This window comes from Dipodomys merriami, unplaced genomic scaffold (assembly GCF_024711535.1).
Source record: "Dipodomys merriami isolate MVZ:Mamm:240054 unplaced genomic scaffold, mDipMer1.0.p SCAF_21, whole genome shotgun sequence".
NCBI classification, from domain to species: Eukaryota; Metazoa; Chordata; class Mammalia; order Rodentia; family Heteromyidae; genus Dipodomys; species Dipodomys merriami.
The window spans coordinates 7,866,079-7,892,057 of record NW_027203493.1 but is presented as its reverse complement, the minus strand read 5'-3'; the positions used below and the strand labels follow the sequence as shown (position 1 = coordinate 7,892,057).

Genomic DNA, 25,979 nt, shown 5'->3' with positions numbered 1-25,979 from the left:
TATGAACAAAACACCTTTATCATTCAATTAAAAACATAGAATTGGATTAAGAAACAAATTGTTGGGGCTGGGAAGGTGGCTCAGTGGTAGAGCGCTTGCCTTGCATGCATGAGGCCCTGGGTTCAATTCCTCAGGACCACATAAGCAAAAAGAAAAAAGCCGGAAGTGGTGCTGTGGCTCAAGTGGTAGAGCGCTAGCCTTGAGCTGAAGAGCTGAGGGACAGCGCCCAGGCCCAGAGTTCAGGCCCCAAGACTGGAACCCCCTCCCTCCAAAAAGAAACAAATTGTTTAAATTAACATCTTTCTCCTCTCTTCTCTTTCTCCCTTCCTCTTTTTTTCCTTCCCTCTCATTTTTTTTTATAAAAAGGTGTGAAGGAAATAGGAATAGGAAAGAGAAATAGTTTTCCTTACCCTTGCTATTTATTGCCTGGAAGCAAGAAACTTGACAGACTTCAGCCAGATGTCAGGATACCATCACATCAATACAAGTAAAGGTGGGAGAAGCTCCCAGCCCCTTCAGAATTTTAAAAGCCAAAGAAACAATTCCTTACCTGCCAGGACCCTGTTAACAGAAGAGTGAGTAGCCAAGCCAGGCTGTCCACGTTCATGAAAAATCCCAGCATAAGGCAAGTATTCAGGCAGCAAAAATCGCCTACAAGAAGAAATCACGTGTGAAAACCCAACTAAAGACTACCATAAAGTGTCCAGAATACCACACTTGAGTTCAAACTCCAGTACCACTTAATGAAGGAAATACTATCTACCTTCAAGAATACAGGTAAGATAGGCCAGGCACAGTGGTTCACACCTTAATCCAAGCAGTACTCAGGAGGATAAGGCCAGCCTCGGTTTTATAGAAAGTTCAAAGCTAGCCTGGTCTGAAAAGAAAGAAAGAAAGAAAGGAAAGAAAGGAAAGAAAGGAAAGAAAGAAAGAAAGAAAGAAAGAAAGAAAGAAAGAAAGAAAGAAAGAAAGAAAGAAGGAAGGAAGGAAGGAAGGAAGGAAGGAAGGAAGGAAGGAAGGAAGGAAGGAAGGAAGGAAGGAAGGAAGGAAGGAAGGAAGGAAGGAAGGAAGGAAGGAAGGAGAAAGAGAGAGAGAGAGAGGGAGGGAGGGAGGGAGGGAGGGAGGGAGGGAGGGAGGGAGGGAGGGAGGGAAGGAGGGAGAGAGAGAGAGACAGAGGGAAGGAAGGAAGGAAGGAAGGAAGGAAGGAAGGAAGGAAGGAAGGAAGGAAGGAAGGAAGGAAGGAAGCCTGTAATCCTAGCTACTCAGGAAGCTGAGATCTGAGGATCGATGGTCAAAGCCAGCCCAGGCAGGAAACTCCATGAGACTATTTATCTCTAATAAACTACTCAGAAAACCAGAAGTGGCACTGTGGCTCAAGTGGTAGTGGCTCACCTTGAGCTAAGGGTCAGTGCCCAGGCCCAGAGTTCAAGCCCCAAGATAAATGAAAGGAAAGAAGGGAGGGAGGGAGGGAGGGAGGGAGGGAGGGAGGGAGGGAGGGAGGGAGGGAAAGGAAAGAAATCAAATCTAGACTAAGGGAATATTCAACCCGAGAAACCCATGAAAGGCCCTAAAGGAGTAAAAATTCCCAGAATTTGTCCTTCCCCAAATTTGTTTCCTTTTCTAAAAATATCCTACTACCCTCATATACACCCAACCCTACCCGCACCTTTGAACCAATGTTCTCAGTGACATTTTTCTCTTTTCATTATGGCTAACCTGTCAAGTCTTTAGGTGGCAGGTATGGAATATAATCTTACTAGGAAACCAGATACAGATACTTGAAAAGGCAAAAAGTTGGTTTAAAACTAAATGGTAGCCGGGCGCTGGTGGCTCACGCCTGTAATCCTAGCTACTCAGGAGGCTGAGATCTAAGGATCGCGGTTCAAAGCCAGCCCGGGCAGGAGAGACCGTGAGACTCCTATCTCCAATAAAACCACCAGAAAACCGGAAGTGGCACTGTAGCTCAAGTGGTAGAGCGCTCGCCTTGAGCTGAAGAGCTGAGGGACAGCGCCCAGGCCCAGAGTTCAAGCCCCATGACCGACAAAAAAAAAAAAAAAAAAATCTAAATGGTAAAGGGCTGGGGATGTAGCACAGTGGTATAACATTTGCCTATAGCAAATAGAACCTATAGCAGGTTCTGGGTTTAATCCATTACTGCAAAAACAAAACACAACAAACAAACAAATAATAACTAAATTCTATGCTCTCTCATAAAGATTCCTGCTGTTGCTGACAACCTAGTTCTTACCTTGGAACAAAGCGTCCAAGTGAAGGTGCAGACATCCGGGCATTGCGGGGCGCTCGGTGCCTAGATCTGTCACCATTGTCCCTGGGGAGGAAAAAAGATTTTATATATATGAGATAGTCACTAAAGTCAAAATTAAATTCCTATGCTTAGAGGAACCCAAAAGTCAGTATCTCATGGCTCACTAATTGGGGTAACACATTATTATAATACTTTTCTAAAGCACTTCAATGAAAAAATTGACGATTCAAGTAAGAAGAGTAGGATTTTTCTTCAGTCAGTATGGTCTTCCAACCCAGTAGTTTTTCTAGAATGAAGACCTTGGGTTTGGATGTGTGGCTTAGCTGGTAGAGTACCAGCCAATGAGCAAAAGCATCAGATACTGATTTCAAATTTTGGTCTCAGATAAAAAAAAAAAAAAGAAAAGAAAAGAAAAGAAAATATGTATGTATGCTTGCATGTATTCATACAAAACATCTAGCTGTATTGAAAAATGCAAGAAAAAATGAGTTTTGGTGATCATGGAGAAAAATTTGACAAATGGTTATCTTCAAATCAATCAGTTTAGAGTCCCTTGGTGGAAAAATACATGAAAGAAGAAAGAAAAAGACTAGTGCATCCCTTCTTTGAAAGACTAAAAACTTGACAACGATAGGGACTGTGAGCAAATGAAATCTTAAACCAAGTCATTTAGGTAAAAAGAAAAAGCCCAGGTTTTCTCTATGAACTTAGAATAATAGCAATAACCACCATTTATTCAAATGTCCATCAGGTGTCAATACAAAGGTTACTAATAAGTTATCCCACCTGATCCTTCAAGCCAGATCATGATATATTAGTTCTTTTACAGATAAGAAAACTAAAAACCAAACATGCAAATATGTAAGACTACACAGCTAGTTACATTCAAAGAATATCTGACTGGATTTTGCTGGGCCTTGATGGCTCACACCTGTAATCCTAGTTATTCAGGAAGCTGAGATCTAAGCATCACAATTCACTCTGGACAGATAAGTCCAAGAGAGCCTTATCTCCAATTGACTAGCAAAACATCAGAAGTAAAGGAGTAGTTCAAGTGGTAGAGTGCCAAAAAGTAAGTGAAAACATGAGGCCCTGAGTTCAAGCCCCAGGGTATTGGCATAAATAGGTAAATTAAATGAGGAGAAAAGAGGAGAGGAGGGGAGGGGAGAGCTCTGTCAATCCACCCATCTGTCTTCACTGCTTTCTATAAGAAAAGAAGAGAAACTGCAAGAAAAAAACTTCATGCGGCTTAGTTGCTAAAGCATTAAAAGAACAAAAAGTCAAAAGGGCACTGGCCGGACAGTGCAGTTAATTAGCTGCTTAAACAATTCCACAAAATAAATGAACCTCTCTGAGAGCTTAGTGTGGGACATTTTCTGAAATTTCCATTTGGATTATCTTCAAACCAATGAGATAATCTTCCAACTGATCTTAGAATCAAAGTCAAGGCAACATTGGCTTTTAAACGGGCTATGGGGAGTTTTACTAGCTCAAAAGCCCATAAAGGGTAGAATTCAAATCTATCCTGGAATTGGCTGCTAAGAGAAATCAATACCATGGACATTGGAAACTGATCTGTGAAGTCAGTATCGGGATAAAAACTCAGAAAAGACACATTAATATTTTCCTAAGATATCATATTCTTTTGACTTGAAACTAAGTAGTTGAAAGGAAGGGATGAGCTGGGAAGGTGGCTCAGTGGTAGAGTGCTTGCCTTGCTTGCATGATGCCCTGGTTTCGATTCCTCAGCATCATATAAACAGAAAAAGCCAGAAGTGTTGCTGTGGCTCAAGTGGTAGAGCATTATTAGCCTTGAGCTGAAGAGCTGAGGGACAGTGCCCAGGCCCAGAGTTCAAGGCCCATGACCAACAAAAAAAAACAAAAAAACAAAAAAAGAAGAGGCTGGGAAGGTGGCTAAGTGGTAGAGTGCTTGCCTTGCATACATGAGGCCTTCGGTTTGATTCCCAAGCACCACATAAGCAGAAAAAGCCTGAAGTGGGGCTGAGGCTCAAGTGGTAGAGTGCTAGTCTACAACTGAAGAGCTGAGGGACAGTGCCCAGGCTCAGAGTTCAGGCCCCACAACCGACCAAAAAAGAAACAAAAAAAAAAAAAGAAAGAAAGAAAAAGGAAGGAAGGAAGGAAGGAAGGAAGGAAGGAAGGAAGGAAGGAAGGAAGGAAGGGAGGGAGGGATGGGGGGAGGAGGGAGGGAGGGAGGGAGAGAGGAGGGAGGGAGGGAGAGAGGAGGGAGGGAGGGAAGGATAGGGCCATATACTAAAGCCAGTGCTGTTGGCTCACACCTGTAATCCTAGCTACTCAGGAGGCTAAGATTTGAGGATAGCAGTTTGAAGCCATCCTGGGTAGAAAAATCCTTAAGACTCATCTTCAATAAAACACAGTTGCCCCTCATTATATCACAGTTCATTTATTGCGGCTTTACTGTATGAAATGCTATTAAAAAATACATAAATAGTGGTCCCTCTCCTATCGCAGGATTTATATTCAAGAGACCCCTGCAATAGGTGAACATCTGCAAAGTAGCAGCATTACAGCGCAATATAGAGAGGGAGGGCTGTCTAACTCTGCTACTTCACGGATTTTCACCTATTGCAGGGAAGGGGTGAGGTGTCTCTGGAACATAATTCCTGCGAAGAGCCGGGCGCTGGTGGCTCACGCCTGTAATCCTAGCTACTCAGGAGGCTGAGATCTGAGGATCGTGGTTCAAAGCCAGCCCGGGCAGGAGAGACCGTGAGACTCCTATCTCCAATAAACCACCAGAAAACCGGAAGTGGCGCTGTAGCTCAAGTGGTAGAGCGCTCGCCTTGAGCTGAAGAGCTGAGGGACAGCGCCCAGGCCCAGAGTTCAAGCCCCACGACCGACCAAAAAAAAAAAAAAAAAAAAAGACATAATTCTTGCGAAGGGTGAGGGATCATGCACTCAGAAAAAGCTGGAAGTAGCACTATGGCTCAAGTGGTAAAAGATGCTCAGGGCAGACAGAAAGAAAAAAAGAAAAAGAAGACCATATAGTAAAACAGGAGTTGAGAAAGAAAGAGAAAGAAGGAGAGAGAAAGAGAGACAGAGACAGAGACAAACAAACAGAGACAGAGAAAGTGAGAGTGAGAGTGAGAGCGAGAGCACGGGAACAAGCAAGAGTGAGCTCACTGGGCTCTGGCAGCTTATATTTGTAACCCTAGCTACTCAAGGAGACTGAGAGCCAGGCACGGGGGGGGGGGGGGGGGGGGGGGGGACGACTCACACCTATAATCCTAGCTACTCAGGAGTGAGAGATCTGAGGATCTCAGTTTAAAGCCAGCCCTGGCAGAAAAGCCTGTGAGACTCATATCCAATAAACCACCAGAAAACTGGAAGTGGCGCTGTGGCTCAGGTGGTAGAGTGCTAGCCTTGAGCTGAAGAGCTGAGGGACAGTGCCCAGGCCGTTCAAGCCCCACCATCAACAACAACAACAACAAAAATCAAGGAAACTGAGATCTGAGGATCATTGTTTACAGCCATCCCAGACAGAGAAGTCCAGGCCATAAGACACCTAACTCTATAACCAGCAAAAAGGCAGAAGTGGGTATGGCTCAAGTACTATGTCGGCCATCAGTGAAAAAGCTAAGGGAGAGAGACTGTTGGCCCTGAGTCCAAGCTCCAATATGGCACCAAAATAATAAATGAACAATAAGATCAGATTTTCCTGACTCATAGTTAGTGCATAGTGTAAAGTTACCAAATTATTACACATGCACAAAAGAAGTTGAAAATCAAATGAGACAATTCTCAAACATGCAATTACGTTTCAAATACATAGAGATTTCAGGTCTCATTAAAGTATCAATTTTGGAAGTGGTGCTGTGGCTCAAGTGATAAGAGTGCTAGCCTTGAGCATCAGAACTGAGGGACAGCACCTAGGCCCAGAGTTCAAGCCCCACAACCAACAACAACAACAATAACAACAACAATAACACAACAAAGTATCAACTTTTATTTATTTATGTCAATCATGGGTCTGGGCACTGTCCTTGAGCTCTTCAGCTCGAGGCTAGTGCTCTACCACTTAGACCACAGTGACACTTCCAGTTTTCTGGTGATTTACTGGAGATAAGAGTCTCACAGACTTTCCTGCCTGGGCTGGATTTGAACCGTGATCCTCACATCTCAACCTCCTGAGTAGCCTGAATAGCTAGGATTACAGGCATGAGCCACCAGAGTCCAGCTTCTTTTTTTTTTTTTTTTTTTTTTGGTCAGTCGTGGGGCTTGAACTCTAGGCCTCGGTGCTGACCCTGAACTCTTCTGCTCAAAGAAAGCTCTCTACCACTTGAGCCACAGCACCACATCCTTCATTTTTTTTTTTTTTTGTCAGTCATGGGGCTTGAACTCTAGGCCTGAGCGCTGTCCCTGAGCTCTTCAGCTCAAGTCGAGCGCTCTACCGCTTGAGCCACAGTACACTTCTGGTTTTCAAGAGGTTTATTGGAGATAAGAGTCTCACAGACTTTCCTGCCCGCGCTGGCTTTGAATCACGATCCTCAGATCTCAGCCTCCTGAGTAGCTAGGATTACAGGCATGAGCCACCGGTGCACAGCCATTTTTTTTTTTTTTAAAGTACAACTGGAGCTAGAGACGTGGCTCAAGTGTAGCTCATTTGCTTAACATGTGTGAAATCCTATGTTCAAAGCCCAGTACTTCTAAATAAGGATATACAAACACACACATATATTTTAATTTTTTGCCAGTCAGGGGCTTGAACTCTGGGCCTAGGCACTGTCCTGAGCCTCTTTTACCACTGAGACATAGTACCACTTCCAGCTTTTCTGATTAGTTTTTTGGAGATAAAGTCTCACAGACTTTTCTGCCCAGGCTGGCTTCAAACCACCATATTCAGATCTCAGCCTCTGCGTAGCTAGGATTACAGGTGTGGGCCACCAGTGCCCACCTTTAAATATATACTTTTGAAGTATATATTCACAGCAATTCACAATAAATTTTTCATTCACAATAAATTCACAATAATTTTTCATTACTGTATATTTAACTTACCATGGGCACAACCAATTATAACCAAAGTTAGAAAATATTTTGAAGCTTCTCCTAAGGAGAAAACAAGTAGAGACCTCTGAGCCTCTGGAAGATTGACAACTAAACTAGAAACATAATGAGCCATATCCAATTACACCATTCTATAGCTTTGGAAGAGAACTAGCTTTTCTTGAATCATATTGTGAAGCTGTCCTTCAAGTCCAAAGATCCATCTCCTCTGAATAACAAAGAATATTCTACTGGTATTAGAAAACATGAAAGGCAGTGAGGGAAACACCAGTGCATTAGTTAGTACTGATAAAATACCAATCCCAAAGACAACACAAAACTTGGAGAACCTAGGAAGACAACTTAGAACAATGGATAACTATGAAGGAAGCAGAAAATGTAGAATCCTACAAAATATACCTGATAAAACCTTTTCATTACTATTAAAACCTAAAAACAATCATTTCTTTTCTAATTGAGTTTCTTCCATAAAACAGTAAATTTTATGTTACATGTGTTTTACCACAATTTAACAAAAGCAACTGGTATGCCAGGCGCTGGTGGCTCACACCTGTAATCCTAGCTACTCAGGAGGCTGAGATCTGAGGATTCTAGTTCAAAGCCAGCCGGGGCAGGAAAGACCGTGAGACTCCTATCTCCAATAAGCCACCAGAAAACCAGAAATGGCGCTGTAGCTCAAGTGATAGAGCGCTCTCCTTGAGCTGTAGAGCTAAGGGACAGTGCCCAGACCCAGAGTTCAAACCCCATGACTGACAAAAAAATAAATAAATAAACAGGCATAGTGGCACACTACATTTATAATGCTAGCAGCTAGGAGAAATAAGCAAGATGATCTCCAGTTTGAAGCTAGCTGGCCAGCTTGAGTAATATAGCAAGACACTACCTCAAAAAACAAACAACTCTAGAATATCTAAAGCAACTGTAGTAAAAAGGGGTGCTAGATATTATGAGGGTGTTAGATTTAAAGTGTTTAGACATTATTTGAGGACATATAAAGGAAAATAAGGATAAGATCAAGCTAGGTTAGGTGGCACATGCCTATGATCCTAGCACTTGAAAGTCTCAACCTACTTCAACTAAATTTTAAATTTTAAAGGGTGAAATTAGCTGGCTGACATACAATTTCTTAGATGAAGATATCATAAAAGAGCAATATACTAAGTGAGTGGAGGTGTCTGTGCTGGACTTCAGCTTAGCATCTTGGCTAAGGATAGAAAAGCAGAAGCAAGATGACATTTTAATAGCATGTAGAAAAGCCTTCAAATTCAAAGTGTTAGGACTGTAGCAAAGAAGAAAAGACACAACAGGAACCAGAACAACTAGGAAATTATGAAACATGGAAAATACACAAATGAGAGGCTGTCTGTGAGAAGAAGGAACAAGAGCCTCCAAGAGAAAACCTAATAGAAAAACAGCTCAAATGTTTACTGACTGGAAAAACCTTTAAAACAAGAAAGAACTGAGGTGGCAAAGATCAGAATGCCCAAAGAACAAGTTAGGCTGGGTGCTCGTGGTTTACGCCTGTAATCCCAGCTACTCAGGAGGCTAAAATCTGAGGATTATGGTCCAAAGCCAGCCCAGGCAGGAAAGTCTGTGAGACTCTTATCTCCAATCAACTACCAGAAAACTGGAAGTGGCACTGTGGCTCAAAGTGGTAGAGAATTGAGCGAAAAATGCTCAGGGACAGCACAGCACCTAGGCTCTGAGTTCAAGCACCAGAACTGACAAACAAAAGAGAGAGAGAGAGAGAGAGAGAGAGAGAGAGAGAGAGAGAGAGAGAGAGAGAGAGAGAGAGAGAGAGAGAGAGAGAGAGAGAGAGAGAGAAAGAGAGAAAGAGAGAGCAAGTTAGATAAGATGGACAAAGTATGGTTTTGCTATCAACACGAACTCCCAGACCAAAAGCAACCAGAAGTGAAAGAGAAATTGAGGATTCTAGCCAGGCGCTGGTAGCTCATGCCTGTAATCCTAGCTACTCAGGAGGCTGACATCTGAGGATCATAGTTCAAAGCCAGCCTGGGCAGGAAAGTCTGTGAGACTCTTATCTCCAATTAACCATCAGAAAACCAGAAGTGGCGCTGTGGCCCAAGTAGTGAAGCACCTGCCTTGAGCTAAAGGATAGTGCCCAGGCCCAGATTTCAAGCCCCACAATTAAAAAAGAAAGAGAAAGAAAGAAAGAAAGAGAGAAAGAGAGAAAGAGAGAGAGAAAGAGAGAAAGAGAGAAAGAGAGAAAGAGAGAAAGAAAGAGAAAGAAAGAAAGAAAGAGAGAGAGAAAGAAAGAGAGAAAGAAAGAGAGAAAGAAAGAAAGAGAGAGAGAAAGAGAGAGAAAGAAAGAGAGAGAGAAAGAAAGAGAGAAAGAAAGAGAGAGAGAAAGAGAGAGAGAAAGAAAGAGAGAGAGAAAGAAAGAGAGAAAGAAAGAGAGAAAGAGAAAGAGTGAGGGAGGGAAGGAAGGAGGGAGGGAAGAAAAAAAGAAAAGAAAAGAAAAAAGAATTGAAAAGAAGGGGCTGGGAAGGTGGCTCAGTGGCAGAGTGCTTGCCTTGCATGCATGAGGCCCTGGGTTCAATACCTCAGCACCACATAAGCAAAAAGAAAAAAGCTGGAAGTGGCGCTGTGGCTCAAGTGGTAGAGCTCTAGCCTTGAGCTGAAGAGCTGAGGGACAGTACCCAGGCCCAGAGTTCAGGCCCCACGACCGGACCCAAAAAAAAAAAAAAAGAAAGAAAAGGAAAAAGAAAAAAGAAAAAATTGAGGATTCTCTAGTCTTTTTAGAAAGAGTTCAGAGATAATCAGTTGAGACAGGAACAAATTTCAATGGATAGGAGATTTGAGATGAGAGTAGAAGCAAGATGAGAGGGTCTATAGTAATGAGTTCTAAGAAAAGAGCAAAGGAATTAAATGTATTTAAAATAATGATGTGGGGCTGGGAAGGGGCTCAGTGGTAGAGCACTTGCCTTGCATGATGAGGCCCTGGGTTCAATTCCTCAGCACCACATAAGCAAAAAGAAAAAAGCCGGAAGTAGCGCTGTGGCTCAAGTTGTAGAGCGCTAGCCTTGAGCTGAAGAGCTGAGGGACAGTGCCCAGGCCCAGAGTTCAGGCCCATGACCGGACCCCCCAAAAAAAATAAAAATAAAAATAAAAATAAATAAATAAAATAATTATGTATTCAGAAAACTTAAGAATCTTCCATTTGTTTCACTGCTGATACAGGTCAACATAAAGCAAGTCTTCGTGAGCTTCAAGGATGCCTGATAGAAATTAAATGAATGGATTTGAAGGTGCTTGCCACATGAGCAGTGGGAAATCTCAAATAGTGGAAGGTATTAAATCCTGGGTTCGAACACAATATAGCCAACATTCTTTAAGGGAAAGAGGAGGGCTTGAAAAAGAATATGGTAAATGTGCTGGACTTGCTCTTACAACAAGGAAGAATGCTTTTCAGGGAAACTCCAGAGAAATTCTCATCAATTTTAACAGCTAGAATCTGCCTTTAAGTCAGCAGGATAGCAGCTGGCTGCAGTATTAATGGCTTTCCCAGTTGTTGGACTCTGTGTCTTTGATTAACTCTCAGAGGGCTATTTGGCAGGAGAGGGGGAAATTTTTAATTTTTTTTTATAAATGCTTTCACAAAGAAAAACACCCTTCAAACAATCAAGTTTCCAAGATAAGTGTTGAATAAAAAACAATGCATCTTCCAAACAAGGAAGAAACATAGCAGCAACTCTCTTGCTAACTGTCCAAGATTAATTGCCTCAGAGAGAAGCTATAACTTAAGGGAATGAAAAATACACCTACAGATTGCAGTCTGAGTCCTGACCAGACAGTCAGTTTGTCACTGCTCCTCAATGACAAATGACTCTGACTTGAACCTTATAAATAAATCTTTTCAACTAAAGAACTCAAAAGGCCATTGTCTTGATAGTACACAGCTAACTTCACTGAAAATTCAAAAATATTTGTTTCCCTGTTTTCACTAAACCTATAGCCAAGAGAACCTAGTTTTTATTTCTATACCTGGATTATCAGAGATCTTAGTCAAGACCTTTCCTTACAATGCATTGTTAGTAGGAAACTAAGGCCCAGGGCTGGGAAGATGGCTCAGTGGTAGAGTGCTTGCCTTGCATGCATGAGGCCCTGGGTTCAATTCCTCAGCACCACATAAGCAGAAAAAGCTGGAAGTGGCTCTGTGGCTCAAGTGGTAGAGTGCTAGCCTTGAACTGAAGCACCCAGGCCCAGAGTTCAAGCCCCACAACCGACAAAAAGAAAAAAAAAAGGAGACTAAGGCCCGGTCTCCATTTCCAAGGACTCGAAACTTGGGCAAGAGCTTTTACTTTTGCAAGGGAAGGATACTCCTGCTGCAGTTCCTCATAGGAGAGAACTAACAAAGTAGGGTTGGAGGTTCCTGGAACTGCAGAAAGTGTACAGTTCCTTTTTCTCCAAGAAATAGTAATATAAGATAATTACCATTTACAAAGTTCTCTCTTTTTTATTCTACCATTTAATTTTATCTGCCTACATTATGCAAATACATATTCATACTGGGCATTTTGTGATTGAAAAATAAACATATAAATCTAAGTGGTTATGTCTTCCTCCACACACCTCCTGGCTGTTTAATTCTTTCCTTCTGTATTTTCCCATTTTAAGCCCAGGCACAATCCAGATATATTCCTTTTTTTCTTCTTCTTCTTTTCTTCTACATTTCCCAAAATAAATCTTCAAATGGATTTTCTTTGCTCAGAAAGAGTACTAATTCTAGGCTGGAGGGATGCTTCAGTGGTACAGCACCTGCCTGTATGAGGCACTGCCTGGAAAGTATGAGGCACTGAATTCAAAACCCCAGTAATAGCCGGGCGCTGGTGGCTCACGCCTGTAATCCTAGCTACTCAGGAGGCTGAGATCTGAGGATCGCGGTTCAAAGCCAGCCCGGGCAGGAGAGACCGTGAGACTCCTATCTCCAATAAACCACCAGAAAACCGGAAGTGGCGCTGTAGCTCAAGTGGTAGAGCGCTCACCTTGAGCTGAAGAGCTGAGGGACAGCGCCCAGGCCCAGAGTTCAAGCCCCACGACCGACCAAAAAAAAAAAAACAACCCAGTAATTCCTGCTAATTAAGAGGGGGTGTGTGTGTGTGTGTGTGTGTGTGTGTGTGTGTGTGTGTGTGTGTGTGTGTGTGTGTGTGTGTGTGTGTGTGTGTGTGTGTGTGTGTGTGTGTGTGTGTGTGTGTGTGTGTGTGTGTGTGTGTGTGTGTGTGTGTGTGTCACTGAATTCAAAACCCCAGTAATTCCTGCTAATTAAGAGGGTGTGTGTGTGTGTGCAAAACCCCAGTAATTCCTGCTAATTAAGAGGGTGTGTGTGTGTGCAAAACCCCACCCAGTAATTCCTGCTAATTAAGAGGGTGTGTGTGTGTGTGCAAAACCCCAGTAATTCCTGCTAATTAAGAGGATGTGTGTGTGTGTATGTGTGTAGAGAGAGAGAACTGATTCTATATTGAGTGTGCTCATACCTATAATTCCAACTACTCAGGCAAAGAATTAGTGATAATCTATTTCAAAGAATAAGTTAGATAAGGCACACTTATAATCCCAGCAGAAAGAGAGATAGGAGAAAGGCTGGGAATGTGGCTTAGTGGTAGAGTGCTTGCCTAGCATGCTTGAAGCCCTGGGTTCAATTCCTCAGTGCCACATAAACAGAAAAAGCTGGAAGTGGTACTGTGGCTCAAGTTGTAGAGTGCTAGCTTTGAGCAAAAGAATCTCAGGGACAGTGCCCAGGCCTTGAATTCAAGCCCCAGGGCTGGAGCGCATGTGCACGTGCACACACGCACACACGCGTGCACACACACACACACACAAAAGGGGGAGGGGGCGGGGATATAAGAAGGGAGATTGAAATCCAAGGTCAGCCAAGGCAAAAATATGAAACTTTACCTAAAAAACAAAATTAAAGAAAAAAAGGGCTGAGGAGGAGGCACAAGTAGTAGAGCACTTACCTAGCGATAGGGCTAGTAGGCATTGTCAAGAATTAAGTCCAGGAATGGGTGCAGTGGCTCACACTTATAATTCAGCTACGTGGCAGGTAGAGATTTGGTTGATTTCTGAGGCTACCCAGACAAAAAACAGGGCACTAGCCTTGAGCTGAAGAGCTGAGGGACAGCACCCAATGCCAGAGTTCAGGCCCCACAACTGACGACGGAAAAAAAAAAACAAAAACAAAAACAAAAAAAGCACCTCAAAGGGGCATGTGGTAGTGTTGTTTGTAATTCAGCTACTGGTATAGGAAGGGGAACCAGAGTCTAAGGCCCTTCTCAGGCAAAAACACAAGAACTTATGAAAACTAAAGCAAAAAAGGGCTGGAGGATCGCTCAAGTGGTAAGAACACTTGCCTAGCAAGCATGAGGTCCTGAGTCCAAACCCCAGATCTGCGAAGATGGAGACACAGAACAATCTTAATTCCAATCACTGCTACTGTAGGAATCACTTATTAATTTACAAACAGTGGAAAACTGGCTCTAGTAAGTAAAAATGAAAGCATTTTATTGCTTTTATTTGGAAAAGTGGGATGTGAGTATGGATACTGTGCTTGGTGGCACATGCCTGTTAGTCCCAGCTAATCAGGAGATTGAGTTAGATGACCTGAGCATAGCAATTACAGACCAGCCAGGGCAACATAATAAGACCTAGTCTCATGCACACACAATAATGATAATAATTATAACTTGATATCTTTGAAGAAAATACCACAGATATACCTGATATTTAAATTCAATCCTAAATATCCTTGTCTATGCTATTCCCACTGCTCTTTTTTTTTTTTCTTTCGGTCATGGGGCTTGAACTCTGGGCCTGGGTGCTGTCCCTCAGCTCTTCAGCTCAAGGCTAGCGCTCTACCACTTGAGCTACAGCGCCACTTCCGGTTTTCTAGTGGTTTACTGGAGATAGGAGTCTCACGGTCTTTCCTGCCTGGGTTGGTTTTGAACAGGAATCCTCAGATCTCAGCCTCCTGGGTAGCTACGATTACAGGCGTAAACCACTAGAGCCCAGCTTTTTGTTTATTTTTTATCAGTACACTAGCCACTTTAGGTCAAGTTAACTAGTTAACTTCCTGACCCATACGATAATGGCTGCCCCAAAAGTTAAAAGTTGGAAGCCAGGTATTCCAGGTTCTCTACAGTTCAGAACAGTTGGATCTCTCTAATATCACAAACATTTCATAGCTCGTTTCCTTTTTTTTTTTTGACAGTTGTGGGTCTTCAACTCTGGGCCTGGGCTTTGTCCCTGTGCTCTTCAGCTCAAGGCTAGTGCTCTACCACTTGAGCCAAAGCACCACTTCTGGTTTTCTGGTGGTGAATTGGAGCTAAGAGTCTCACAGATGTTCCTGCCCAGGCTGGCTTTGAACTGTGATCCTCAGACCTCAGCCTCCTAAGTAGCTAGGATAAGGTGTAGTCCAGGCTGGTCTAGAACTCCTAATCTTCCTGCCTCATCTTCCTTGTTGATTACCAGTATGCACCACCACGGTCGGCTCATAGCTCTTGTTACAGATCTATTCATAGTCTCTGGATAGATCCTTGGAGTAGCTAGGATTGTGTGAACCATGAATACCTAGTAGAAAAAAATATTTTAATACATAGTTTTTTTCTTTTAATAAGCCTACCTTGTTAAAAACAATCAACAAACTACTATAAAACCCAAGCAAGTGAAATTATTTAAGATTCTTAGGTAAATTGGAAAAGAAGGTTGGTTTGTTTTTTTGTATTTTTGTTTTTGTGCTAGTTCTAGGGCTTGAACTCAGGGCTTGGGCACTACCCTGAGGGTTTTTATTGTTTTGTTTTGTTTTGTATTTATTTTTGTATTTATATATTGTATTCTGTATTTATGTTTTGTATTTATTGTATTGTTTTGTTTTGCTCAAGGCTACCACTGTACCACTTGAGCCATAGCTCTAAATTCTGGCTTTCTTTGGTGCTTACTTGGAGTTAAAGAGTCTCATGTGCTGGTGGGACCCAGTAACCTATCACCCTAGCTACTCAGGAGGCTGAGATCTGAGGATCACGGTTCAAAGCCAGCCCATGCAGGAAAGTCTGTGAGACTCTTATTTCCAATTAACCACCAGAAAACTGGAAGTGGCGCTGTAGCTCAAGTGGTAGAACACTCTAGCCTTGAACTAAGGAGCTGAGGTACAGCAGTACCCAGGCCCAGAGTTCAAGCCCCCACAACCAACAAAAACAACAACAACAACAAAAAGAGTCTCATGTACTTTCCTTCTCTGGGGTAGCTTTGCACTTCAATCTTCAAATCTCAGCTTCCTGAGTAGCTAGGACTACAGGTTTGAGACACCAGTATCTGGCTAGGAAAAGAAAGTTTTTAATGTCATTCCACATTTAAGAACTAATCGTGGCCAGGCGCTGGTGGCTCACGCCTGTAATCCTAGCTACTCAGGAGGCTGAGATCTGAGGATCGCGGTTCAAAGCCAGCCCAGGCAGGAGAGACCGTGAGACTCCTATCCCCAATAAACCACCAGAAAACCGGAAGTGGCGCTGTAGCTCAAGTGGTAGAGCGCTTGCCTTGAGCTGAAGAGCTGAGGGACAGCGCCCAAGCCCAGAGTTCAAGCCCCACGACCGACCAAAAAAAAAAAAAAAAAAGAACTAATCGTGGACCAGACATTGTATACATCTGTACTCTCAGCACTGGAAGTAGAAACAGGAAGATCATGAGTTTGAGAACAACCAGCCTGGGCTACATGACAAGATCCTGTCTCACAACAAAACTAAAGCAAAAAAGAACTGCTCAACAAATATAGACGGCAGATTCCTGGGTGATACAGCAGACAGTCTGCAAACACAGTAATAGCTTTACAGTGTTAAGTTTCTCTTACACTTTTTAATGTTAGAGTCAAAGGAAGATACAAAGCCTATTCCATTACAACATGAAGCAGACAACCCTCTGGAGATTTCAGATAGCAAAAGTTATTCTTCCCTTTTGTGAATGCAAGTTATGTATTTATTACTACAAACTAGTCACTGAATCCTTCAAAGGTCACAGATATTCCAGACTCAGAAGCAAAGCATGAGCAAGTACTACCAAGGACATGCAGCTTCACTCTGCTAGGATTTTTAGCCAACAGTACTTGAAGTAAATATAGGTCTCACAAAGCCATTAGAATTATTGCTTCATGTGAGAAGAATTTTCTAGTTTCAACATATTTCCTTTGCCATGGGCTAAATTAACTTCCAGTCACACAAGATGCTGGTGATTAATGCCTCTTGTAACCCTAGCTACTTGGGAGGCTGAGATCTGAGAATCACAGTTTGAAGGCAGCCCATGCAAGAAATTCCATGAGATGCTTAACTCCAATTAACTGCCCCATTCTCCCCTCTACCATTGAGCCGCCTTCCCAACCCCTGGTAATGATTTTTAAGAAGCTGAATATAATTGCCCAGTGGCTGGTATGTACTGTTGAGGTATTTGTGGTTGATCTAATCTGAATCATCCCTGGTTGTGCCTATCATTTGCAAGGATATACTCAGGTATCCTTTGCCTTGGAGGACAAAACAGCTACATAAAGAGGCAGGAATGAGCTAGTAATGGATGGTTTAGGGGTTATAGTTATATATTTAGAATAACAGATGAAACAAAGAAAGGAATAAAGCTAGCTGGAATAGTCACAAAGGCACAAAATAGCACCTCTTTTGTAAGCCTTTAGCAATCAGGGGGACAAAGCCCCTAACTTGGGCTTTCTGTAAAAGCCACCCGTCTTTCTCCAAAGGGACAATAAAAATTAAAACTGACATTCCCTCATCCACATGTGCCATCTATATTCTGGTAGATGGTCTGAGCTCTCAAACAGGCAGACAGCAATGTCAAAAGACAATCACACCTTTACCCTGCTTGTGACCATCTTTATGCAAAGACAGCTGCTGAGGACTTCAGAAGAGACCTGCTAACAATAGATTTCTAGATGTCCCGTTTGTGCATTTTGATCAACACAAGGACTGTGACATCTCAGATAGAGATAGAGATGCATGGCAGAAAATGTCTTCTTAGGAGGATGGTCATTAATCCAAACAACAAAAGAATAGAAAATTTAACTGCATTCTGACCAACTTCCAAGGCTATCCTTTTCAGAACTAAATCTCAGTAGTCTTGCTTTTCAACAAGCTTGTGGAAGAGCTTAAATATGACTATGTATCATTGGGGGGGGGGGGATAACTAGTTCTGGGTCTTGAACTCAGGGCCTGGACAGTGCCCCTAAGCTCTTTTGCTCAAGGCTACCACTCTACCAATTGAGCCACACTTCTGGTGTTTTTAGTGCTTAATTAGAGATAAGAGGCCCAAGCTGGCTTCAAACTGTGATCCTCGGATCTCAGCTTCCTGAGCTGAGGATTATAGGCATAAGCTACCATCACCCAGCCTAAACTAAATTTTAAAGTATGTATCTATCTCTACAAGTAAATATATGTCAAATGGCTACTTTGGCATACATATTAAAATATTTTGAAAGTTATTAGTTAACATATATATGAAAAATATTATTATAGCTAACACCTTTCATTCAACAGATGATAGAAGAAATCCAAAGGATCAGACAAGGATCTGAGTATAGCTCCCTTGGCTTTCTGGGAATGTTTTCGACCTTGATGGGAATTGTTCAAAAAATGTCCAAGACTAACAAATAGAAAGATCTAAGACTAACAAATGGAAAGAGTGGAGAGGGAAACTTGAGGCCATACAGGCAGAACCAGGATATGCTGTGAAAAAAGGAAACCCAATAGAAGAACAGTGTCTCTTAATGGCACTGTTAGGAGATTACAGGCTGCATCTACGGTATTTGTTTTTCTAAAAAAAAATATTAACTATAACAGTATAAGTCACTAGATAGCAAAGCTAAGGGAAAAGGCATTAGGACAGAGAAATTAAAATAGGATGGTACATTCCTTAATTTTCCATTCTCTCCTCAGAGTACTAGAGATAAAGAAAACAAGGTTTGGTCTATGGGTGAAGGTAAAGAAAAAGTATGAACAGAGAGCAAGCAGATCAGTACCAATCAGCCAGCAATTTCCTTCACTAGAAGGAAACTGATTAATGACCATCCTGCTAAGAAGACATCATCTACCATTCATCTCTATCTTGATGTGGACTGAGATGTCACGGTCCCTGTGTTTATCAATATGCACAAACAGGACATCTAGAAATCTATTGTTAGCAGGTCTCTTCTGAAGTCCTCAGCAGCTGTCTTTGCACAAAGATGGTCTCAAGCAGGGTAAAGGTGTGATTGGACTACTAATGTTGAGGTGATTAAGCCTCAGCTACTTTTAAAAAACAAGATTACAGTCTCCATGAGTCCCAAAAGAGGAAACTTAGAGAAAGTAGCCAATTGTTAAACAAAACACCCAGGAAAATCCTGGTAAGTCAGTGCATCAAAATGAAGAAGATGTAAAATAAGGTCACACTGAATCCCTGGGTGGGGTAGGGAAGCACAGGTGGGCTGGGGGAGCACAGGGAAGAGGCAGTCTGACATAGGAAAATTCAGGGGGAAGCAAGGGGGAGTGAGGAGGTGGTAGCAGAAGAAAAGGAAGGTAAGATGAGAACAGAACATTTTAAAGTAACCCAGAACTCCATTGTGAAGGACATGTCACGAGGCAGGGTACAGCTCAAAGACATGAGCCCCACATTTCAGCACTGCTAAAACAGCCTTCCACACATGCATGGAAAGAGGGCTAAGCAATCCACAGCACTGACTCCCAGATCACCAAAGGCTTAATGAGAGAAAGTCACCTAGGCTTTTCAACAGCACTATATGCCAGCAGCCTTTCTGCCTTTTCCCCCTCTGCCTGGAGGCTTAAACCATGACCTCACACATGCTAAACAAGGGGATCTACCTCCCCTCAGCATGTGTGCTTAACCTGCCTAGGTAGACCCTAATGCTGGAAAAATAAATCGTATCTACAGAAAAAATTATGTCATTCTAGGTGTCTGCCTGTAATGATACCTGTAAGGGACTTCATTCTCTTCACAGCCAGTGTATTACCTTTTCCCAGAGTGAACAAACAGAGAAAGATGCATCAGGTCTCTTCTCTAGTCGCTGATAGGGGAATAGGATCTCCACAACCATTTCACTTGCCACATAACAGCTGTTTCATGCAATCCCTGAATTTCTTGCATATTTAAATCTTTCTCCATTAAACCCATGTTCTTTCCTTTGCTACCAAGAATGCAACTGCTAGTATACTTAACAAAAACACCAGTAAAACAAATTGGCACAAAAGTTGTCATGCTTAGTCATTTATGGCAAAAAGATCAAACATGTCATTAAACTCTGTTACAAGATAGTTTGTGGAGGACTAGATGGTTGAGGGAGAGGTAACAATAAGAACTCTTGAGGGGCTGGGAAGGTGGCTCAGTGGTAGAGTGCTTGCCTTGCATGCATGAGGCCCTGGGTTCAATTTATCAGCACCACATAAATAGAAAAAGCCAGAAGTGGTGCTGTGGCTCAAGTGGCAGGGTGATAGCTTTGAGCTGAAGAGCTGTGGGATAGTGCCCAGGCCCAGAGTTCAAGCACCATGAATGACCCAAAAAAAAAAAAAAAAGAACTCTTGAGTTCTCAAGAGTTGGAGTGGTATCAAGAGTGGAGTAGCCAGGCACCGGTGGCTCATGCCTATAATTCTAGCTACTCAGGAGGCTGAGATCTGAGGATCGCAGTTCAAAGCCAGCCCAGGCAGGAAAATCCATGAGACTCTTATCTCCAATTAACCACCAGAAAACTCTAAGTGGCACTGTGGTTCAAGTGGTAGAGCACTAGTCTTGAGCTGAAGAGCTCAGGGACAGCACCCAGGCCCAGAATTCAAGACCCATGGCCAACCCAAAAAATTAAAAAAATAAAATAAAAGCAGAGTAGAGGGGTTGGAGGTGTGGATCAGTTGGTAGAGTGCTAACCAATGAATGAAAATGTCAGGTAATGAGTTTCAATCTCCATCTTGGCCGGAAGGGCGGGGGAAGTAGAGTGGAGTAGAGGAATGGCTATTCCATTCCAATAATGCCAGTGAAACATAGGTGTGTGCATCTGTGTGTGAAGCTTAAGAATCCTTCAGGGCTGGGAAGGTGGCTCAGAGGTAGAGCGCTTGCCTTGCATGCATGAGGCCCTGGGTTCGATTCCTCAGCACCACATAAGCAAAAAGAAAAAAGCCAGAAGTGGTGCTGTGGCTCAAGTGGTAGAGCGCTAGCCTTGAGCTGAAGAGCTGAGGGACAGCGCCCAGGCCCAGAGTTCAGGCCCCATGACCGGTTGAAAAAACCAAAATACAGGCTGGTTATGTGGCTTAGTGGTAGCCTAGCATGCATGAAGCCCTGGGTTCGATACCTCAGTACCACAAGCAGAAAAAGCCAGAAGTGGTGCTGTGGCTCAATTGGTAGAGTGCTAGCCTTGAGCAAAAAGAAGCTCAAGGACAGTGCTCAGGCCCTGAGTTCAAGACCCAGGACTTGCAAAACAAACAAACAAACAAAAATACCAAAATAAGCAGTGGCTCATGACTGTAATCCTAGTTACTCAAGACACTAAGATCTAAGGATCAAGTTATGAAGCAATCCCAGACAGAAAAGTCTGTGAGACTCTTATTTCCACTAGAAACTACCCCCCCCCCAAAAAAAAACAGAACTAGAGCTGCAGCTCAAAAGGTAGAATACTAGCCTTGAAAAAAAGAAGCTCAGGGATAACACCCAGGCCCTGAGTTAAAACTGCAGGATTAAAAAAAAGTCAAATGTCCAATTTGATATAAGCCAGAAAAACTCAATTACAGGCTAAGATGAAATGTAAAAGATATGGGGAATAAAGGAGGACACAGGGGTCAGAAATATCAAGTTGGAGAAGGCAGAATGCAAAACTCAACAGTAAGATCAGGGATCTTAGAATTCTGGAACCTGGGATTATCTTTCTCCTTTACATCACCCCTGCCCCATTCAACAATATCAAGAGGAACAAAAAAAAGAAAAATAGGAGGCAAAGGAAGCAAGGGATCATCTCTTAACTCACCATATTAATTCGACAGGTAATATATGACCTAGGAAGAGGAAGACTGAGAAAATTAATAGAGCAGGACCACAAGTATCCTGTCAGAATATGGAGAGAGAAAACTGCCTTTTAGGGCAAGCCAAGAATTAAAATTAAAAAAAAAAAAAAAAGCTGGGTGCTGATGGCTCACACCTGTAATCCTAGCTACTCAGAAGGCTGAGATCTGAGGATTGCAGTTCAAAGCCAGCCTGGGTAAGAAAGTCCATGAGACTCTTACCTCCAATTAACTACCAGAAAATCAGAAATGATGCTGTGGCTCAAAGTGGTAGAACAAAGAGTCCATGATGTGTCCAGGCCCAGAGTTCAAGCTCCACAATCAAGCTAAATAAATAATTTAAAAAAAAAAAAAAAAAAACCCTCCACATCTACTCTGCTTGAGAGTAACACCATCCTTACTCCCTGCCTGGCACCATGAAGATAAACATCCATGAAAAGAAGCATTCCACTATATACACAAAAGGGGCTTATAAATAAATGTTGCCTCAAGAGCCGCAGCCATCTTCTCCCACTCTGGCCTAGGGCCCAGTAGGCTGTCCCTTGCTATGGGTGCCTGTGAATCAGCAATACCAATGCCAGAGATGGGAGTGCTCCCAAGCATTTGAGCCCTCTGTCCCTCACCCCATTATCCTGTTATCATAAATAATAATTTTGGGGTTGGAAGCAAAGAATGTTTACCAATGCTGGACAGACAGTGGCTAACTTGAAAGCATGCATAACTTGGGAGGAGGGAGAAGAAGGCAGGCCAAGTATGTACTTACTCAAAGTCCTCAAATTCCAAGTCAGTTCCCTCTACTGACGGACCCTGGTTGTCTGAGGAAGAAGAGGAGGTGGAAGAACGGAGACGGTTCTGTTGGTAGCGCATGGAGCGCTGGCGAATACTGTCTCTCCGTGAGAGATACTGGATCATCCTCTGGGCGTAGTATGCAGCAGGAGATAATCTGAGAGAGAGATGGACAAATAAAACTAGCACTAATGTGGGGAATATTGTGAACGACAGTAAATTCAGCTCTCTCATGGCATCTCCCCGCTGAGGCAAATTCTGGATGCATGAAAAATACAGGACATTTAACTCACCAGGAGGTATGTACTGCAGAATATATTTATCAGACTATCACCAGTGCTTCTGTTCTAAGGCAAATAGCAATTTAATCAGTCATCTTCTGTTGAAGGACTACCCTTTCTCAAGAGGATTAGCACTGAGCTTTTCTGTTTAGCTTCTTAACCTGGCTTAGCTTCTCAGGGTGCCCTTAAAACATAGTCACAGCTTTTCTTTGATCACCTTGATCACCACAGACAAAAATGTAAGAAATTAGAAAAGCCTTCACATTCATCTACTCTTTCCATTTTGCGAATCAGAAAACAGGCCAGGGAATAGTAAGTACTGGATGATTAACAAAAGCACCACAAACACCTAAGTATCATCCAAGGTTATCATTTTCACTAGAACTTCTTTTCCCTCTCTGACAAATGTACGTAAGTCCAAATTTCACTTAATGCCTTATAACTGTATCTTTCAACCTCTTAGATTAATCACAGATATTTGTAACATGGAGAAAATATTTAGGGTAAGGATTGACAGTAATATATACCTGAGAAAACAGAAAGTCGAAAAAAAAATTTTCTACTCTAAGAATCAGAGCATAGAGGCAACATAGGTATATCTTTCTTACTAGCTATTCCAATAAATCATTAGTCTAGACTCTCATTCTTCAAACCAAGGATTCAATTATCTTAATATTCCCTGACAACTTCTAGTGCATTACACAATTCCCAACATTCCATTCCTTCAGTCTCAAGTTTTCCTCCATCTCTCACAACACAGTTATATAATTTGAGGCTATGAACTGAGAATATGAAAATAATAATAAGAGAAAAATGTTTTTTTGAGAATATTAAGTGAATTGCTAAGCATTTCAACTTAAAATCTGAGGCACATACTCTTACTAGGAATTTTATCATACAGAAACAAGCAAGAGTACAAATATGTATATGTAAACATGTATATATATACACATACACACATAAGGAAGTTCATTTAAGCATCATCAACACTAGTAAAAAGGTAGGAAATAACCAAATAGTGACAAATTAAATAAATTATACCCATAAAGAAACACTATGAAACCATTAAAAGATTAAATGATCCCTCTATACTGAAAAGAAAAAGTCTCGAAACTACAAATTTTAAGTGGAGGAAGAGTTAAAGAATAGTATGTATATATGAATATGTATACAAAAATATGTATTTCTGTAATTAAGGGAAAAAACTAAGAGGAGACACAGCAATCCAACTGAGGACTCTTAAGGACTTTTATATTTTATATACTTCTATAAATGTTTGAATATAAAAAGAAAAAAGTTCATATCCACTGCTGGGAGCAGTGGAACATTTTCATAATGTTCCTGGCTACTTAGGAACCTTGAGGTGCTGGACTGATAGTGACAGGATGAAAGTTTGAGACCAGCCTCAAACTTTTATCAAGGTCTAGTTTCAGAAACAAACAAAACAAAACAACCAAAATACAAAATGAAAAATTGTTTGCAAACATCTTACACCTGGACTTTTCAGGGCCCTGAAACCTTGTCCTCAGTAATTCTACTGACACAGGCCAAAGGAGATCCTACAGCCAACTGCAACAGGAAGTGAGCCTGTCTTGAAATGCCTGTCATCAGAGGTGGTATCCTTCTGTCAGATGCCAAATGGAATTCACAAGGAGGTAGGTGATGATCTTTGGAACTCAAAAGTCTGTGACATGGAATAATATGCCACACTCAGCATCACCAAACTCAAATGAAATATAGTAAGTAGAACATACAGACATCTAGGCCAAGACCATCAGAGTACGAAAACTCTTTGCTAACAGCCTCAACTGGTGGAATTCTCATTATCCACTTGGACCCCTATTCCCATGGTTTTGTTGTTGTTGTTGTTGTTGTTTAATAAGGATCAATCACAGAAAACTAAAATTTCAACAGACAGAATACTCTTCAGTTGTTCTTATTGCTACCAAATACACAGAAATCTTCTGCCAAAAATCAGTATCAATTAGATTCTCAAGTCAACCATATTAGACAAGAATGAAACAGGAAAAATGTTTTCAAGAAGGGAGCTGATCCTATAAAGTGACGTTATGTGACCATAAATATACTCATTCTTCAGCCTACTCTCAAATGGAAAAATTATAATAATGTTACCGCTGATGGTAATGCTAATAAAGAATGCCTTTTATTGTAGGGATATAAATTCAGTACTAGGTAACCAAACTTATCTTACTATAGGACAGGAATTCCCCTAAATTATGAAACTACATATCAGTGGTTACAAAACAAAACAAAACAGGGAAGAAAAAAATGGGAGAGAAAATTCTTAACATCCTAGCCTTGTCCTATCCACGTGGTAAGAGGAAAAGGAAAAAAATGACAGCTGTAAAGAGCTAAAAATCCATCAAACAATTCTAAAGTGTTCCAAGTGAAAATTTTAAGTGTATAAATAACTCCTCAAGTTTTCTTCAAGGAACAAACACCTATCACTCCAAAACACACACACACACACACACACACACACACACACACACACACACACACACACACACACACACACACACACACACACACACTATACTATGTTCAAAGAGAAAATATAAAAATCCCACTATCACAAAGTATGACACTTTCAGTAACCAAGAGATCAGGGCATGGATAAATATGAAAATATGAAATATATAAAATATGAAAAGAGGGCAAATAATGAATGCTCCTTAAAAACCACTGTTTAACCTTGTCAGGGAATGAGACTTACTGTCCTAAAAGAAATTGTTATATTTCTATGTTTTGTATACCACTGTTTAAAAGTACTTGACAATGGCAAAATTCTTCCTTTATTAAAGAATTTGTCACTTCCCAACATAACTAGAGACTAACATAAACTTTCTTGCTTCAGCCATCATATAAGTTGCCTATACGTTGTTAAAGTCATCAACTCCTATTCCTGAGTCCTCAGATTGGCCATTTCTTGGTATGGAAAATGAAGTAAGGAGATAATTTAAAAATTCTGTTCACTAGTATCTCAAAAAGTATAGTATCAGCCGGGCGCCGGTGGCTCACGCCTGTAATCCTAGCTACTCAGGAGGCTGAGATCTGAGGATCGCGGTTCAAAGCCAGCCCGGGCAGGAGAGACTGTGAGACTCCTATCTCCAATAAACCACCAGAAAACCGGAAGTGGCGCTGTAGCTCAAGTGGTAGAGCGCTCGCCTTGAGCTAAAGAGCTGAGGGACAGCGTCCAGGCCCAGAGTTCAAGCCCCACGACCGACAAAAAAAAAAAAAAAAAAAAAGTATAGTATCATAACTGTGTCAACAACAAAATTATTTAATAGCCCTGGAATCAACCTAAAGATGTTTCCAAGTGGACTCAGTCAATCTGGTCAAAGCTCATTTAATTTTATGTGACCTATATTACTACCTTGGTAACCCAACTATTATAAAGTTATTCATTTGTCAAACTCTCAATACATGCTCTTGTATTAATTAAATAAAGTTCAGTTATCCCTTTTAGATCATTAGTGGAATCAATAAAACCAGCTGAGACAACCACAAGGGGCTACTCTTTACAAATAGATGGTATCC

The 25,979-nt window shown here is 41.7% G+C and overlaps 1 protein-coding gene across 7 annotated transcripts in view; it reads right to left on the bottom strand.

Moving 5' to 3' along the window:
• The window catches only part of Ambra1 (autophagy and beclin 1 regulator 1), a 221,610-nt gene that overhangs the window by 116,570 nt on the left and 79,061 nt on the right, over positions 1 to 25,979 (bottom strand). For 5 of the 7 annotated variants that reach the window (XM_070032455.1, XM_070032456.1, XM_070032458.1 and 2 more), the window contains 3 exons: positions 22,115 to 22,294; positions 2,249 to 2,329; positions 551 to 651 (listed from right to left, as the gene is read on the bottom strand). In XM_070032455.1, the coding sequence (XP_069888556.1) occupies positions 551 to 651; positions 2,249 to 2,329; positions 22,115 to 22,294 (362 nt within the window). The remainder of the gene's footprint in view (positions 1 to 550; positions 652 to 2,248; positions 2,330 to 22,114; positions 22,295 to 25,979) is intronic. The other 2 variants (XM_070032459.1, XM_070032462.1) reach the window with 1 other exon arrangement.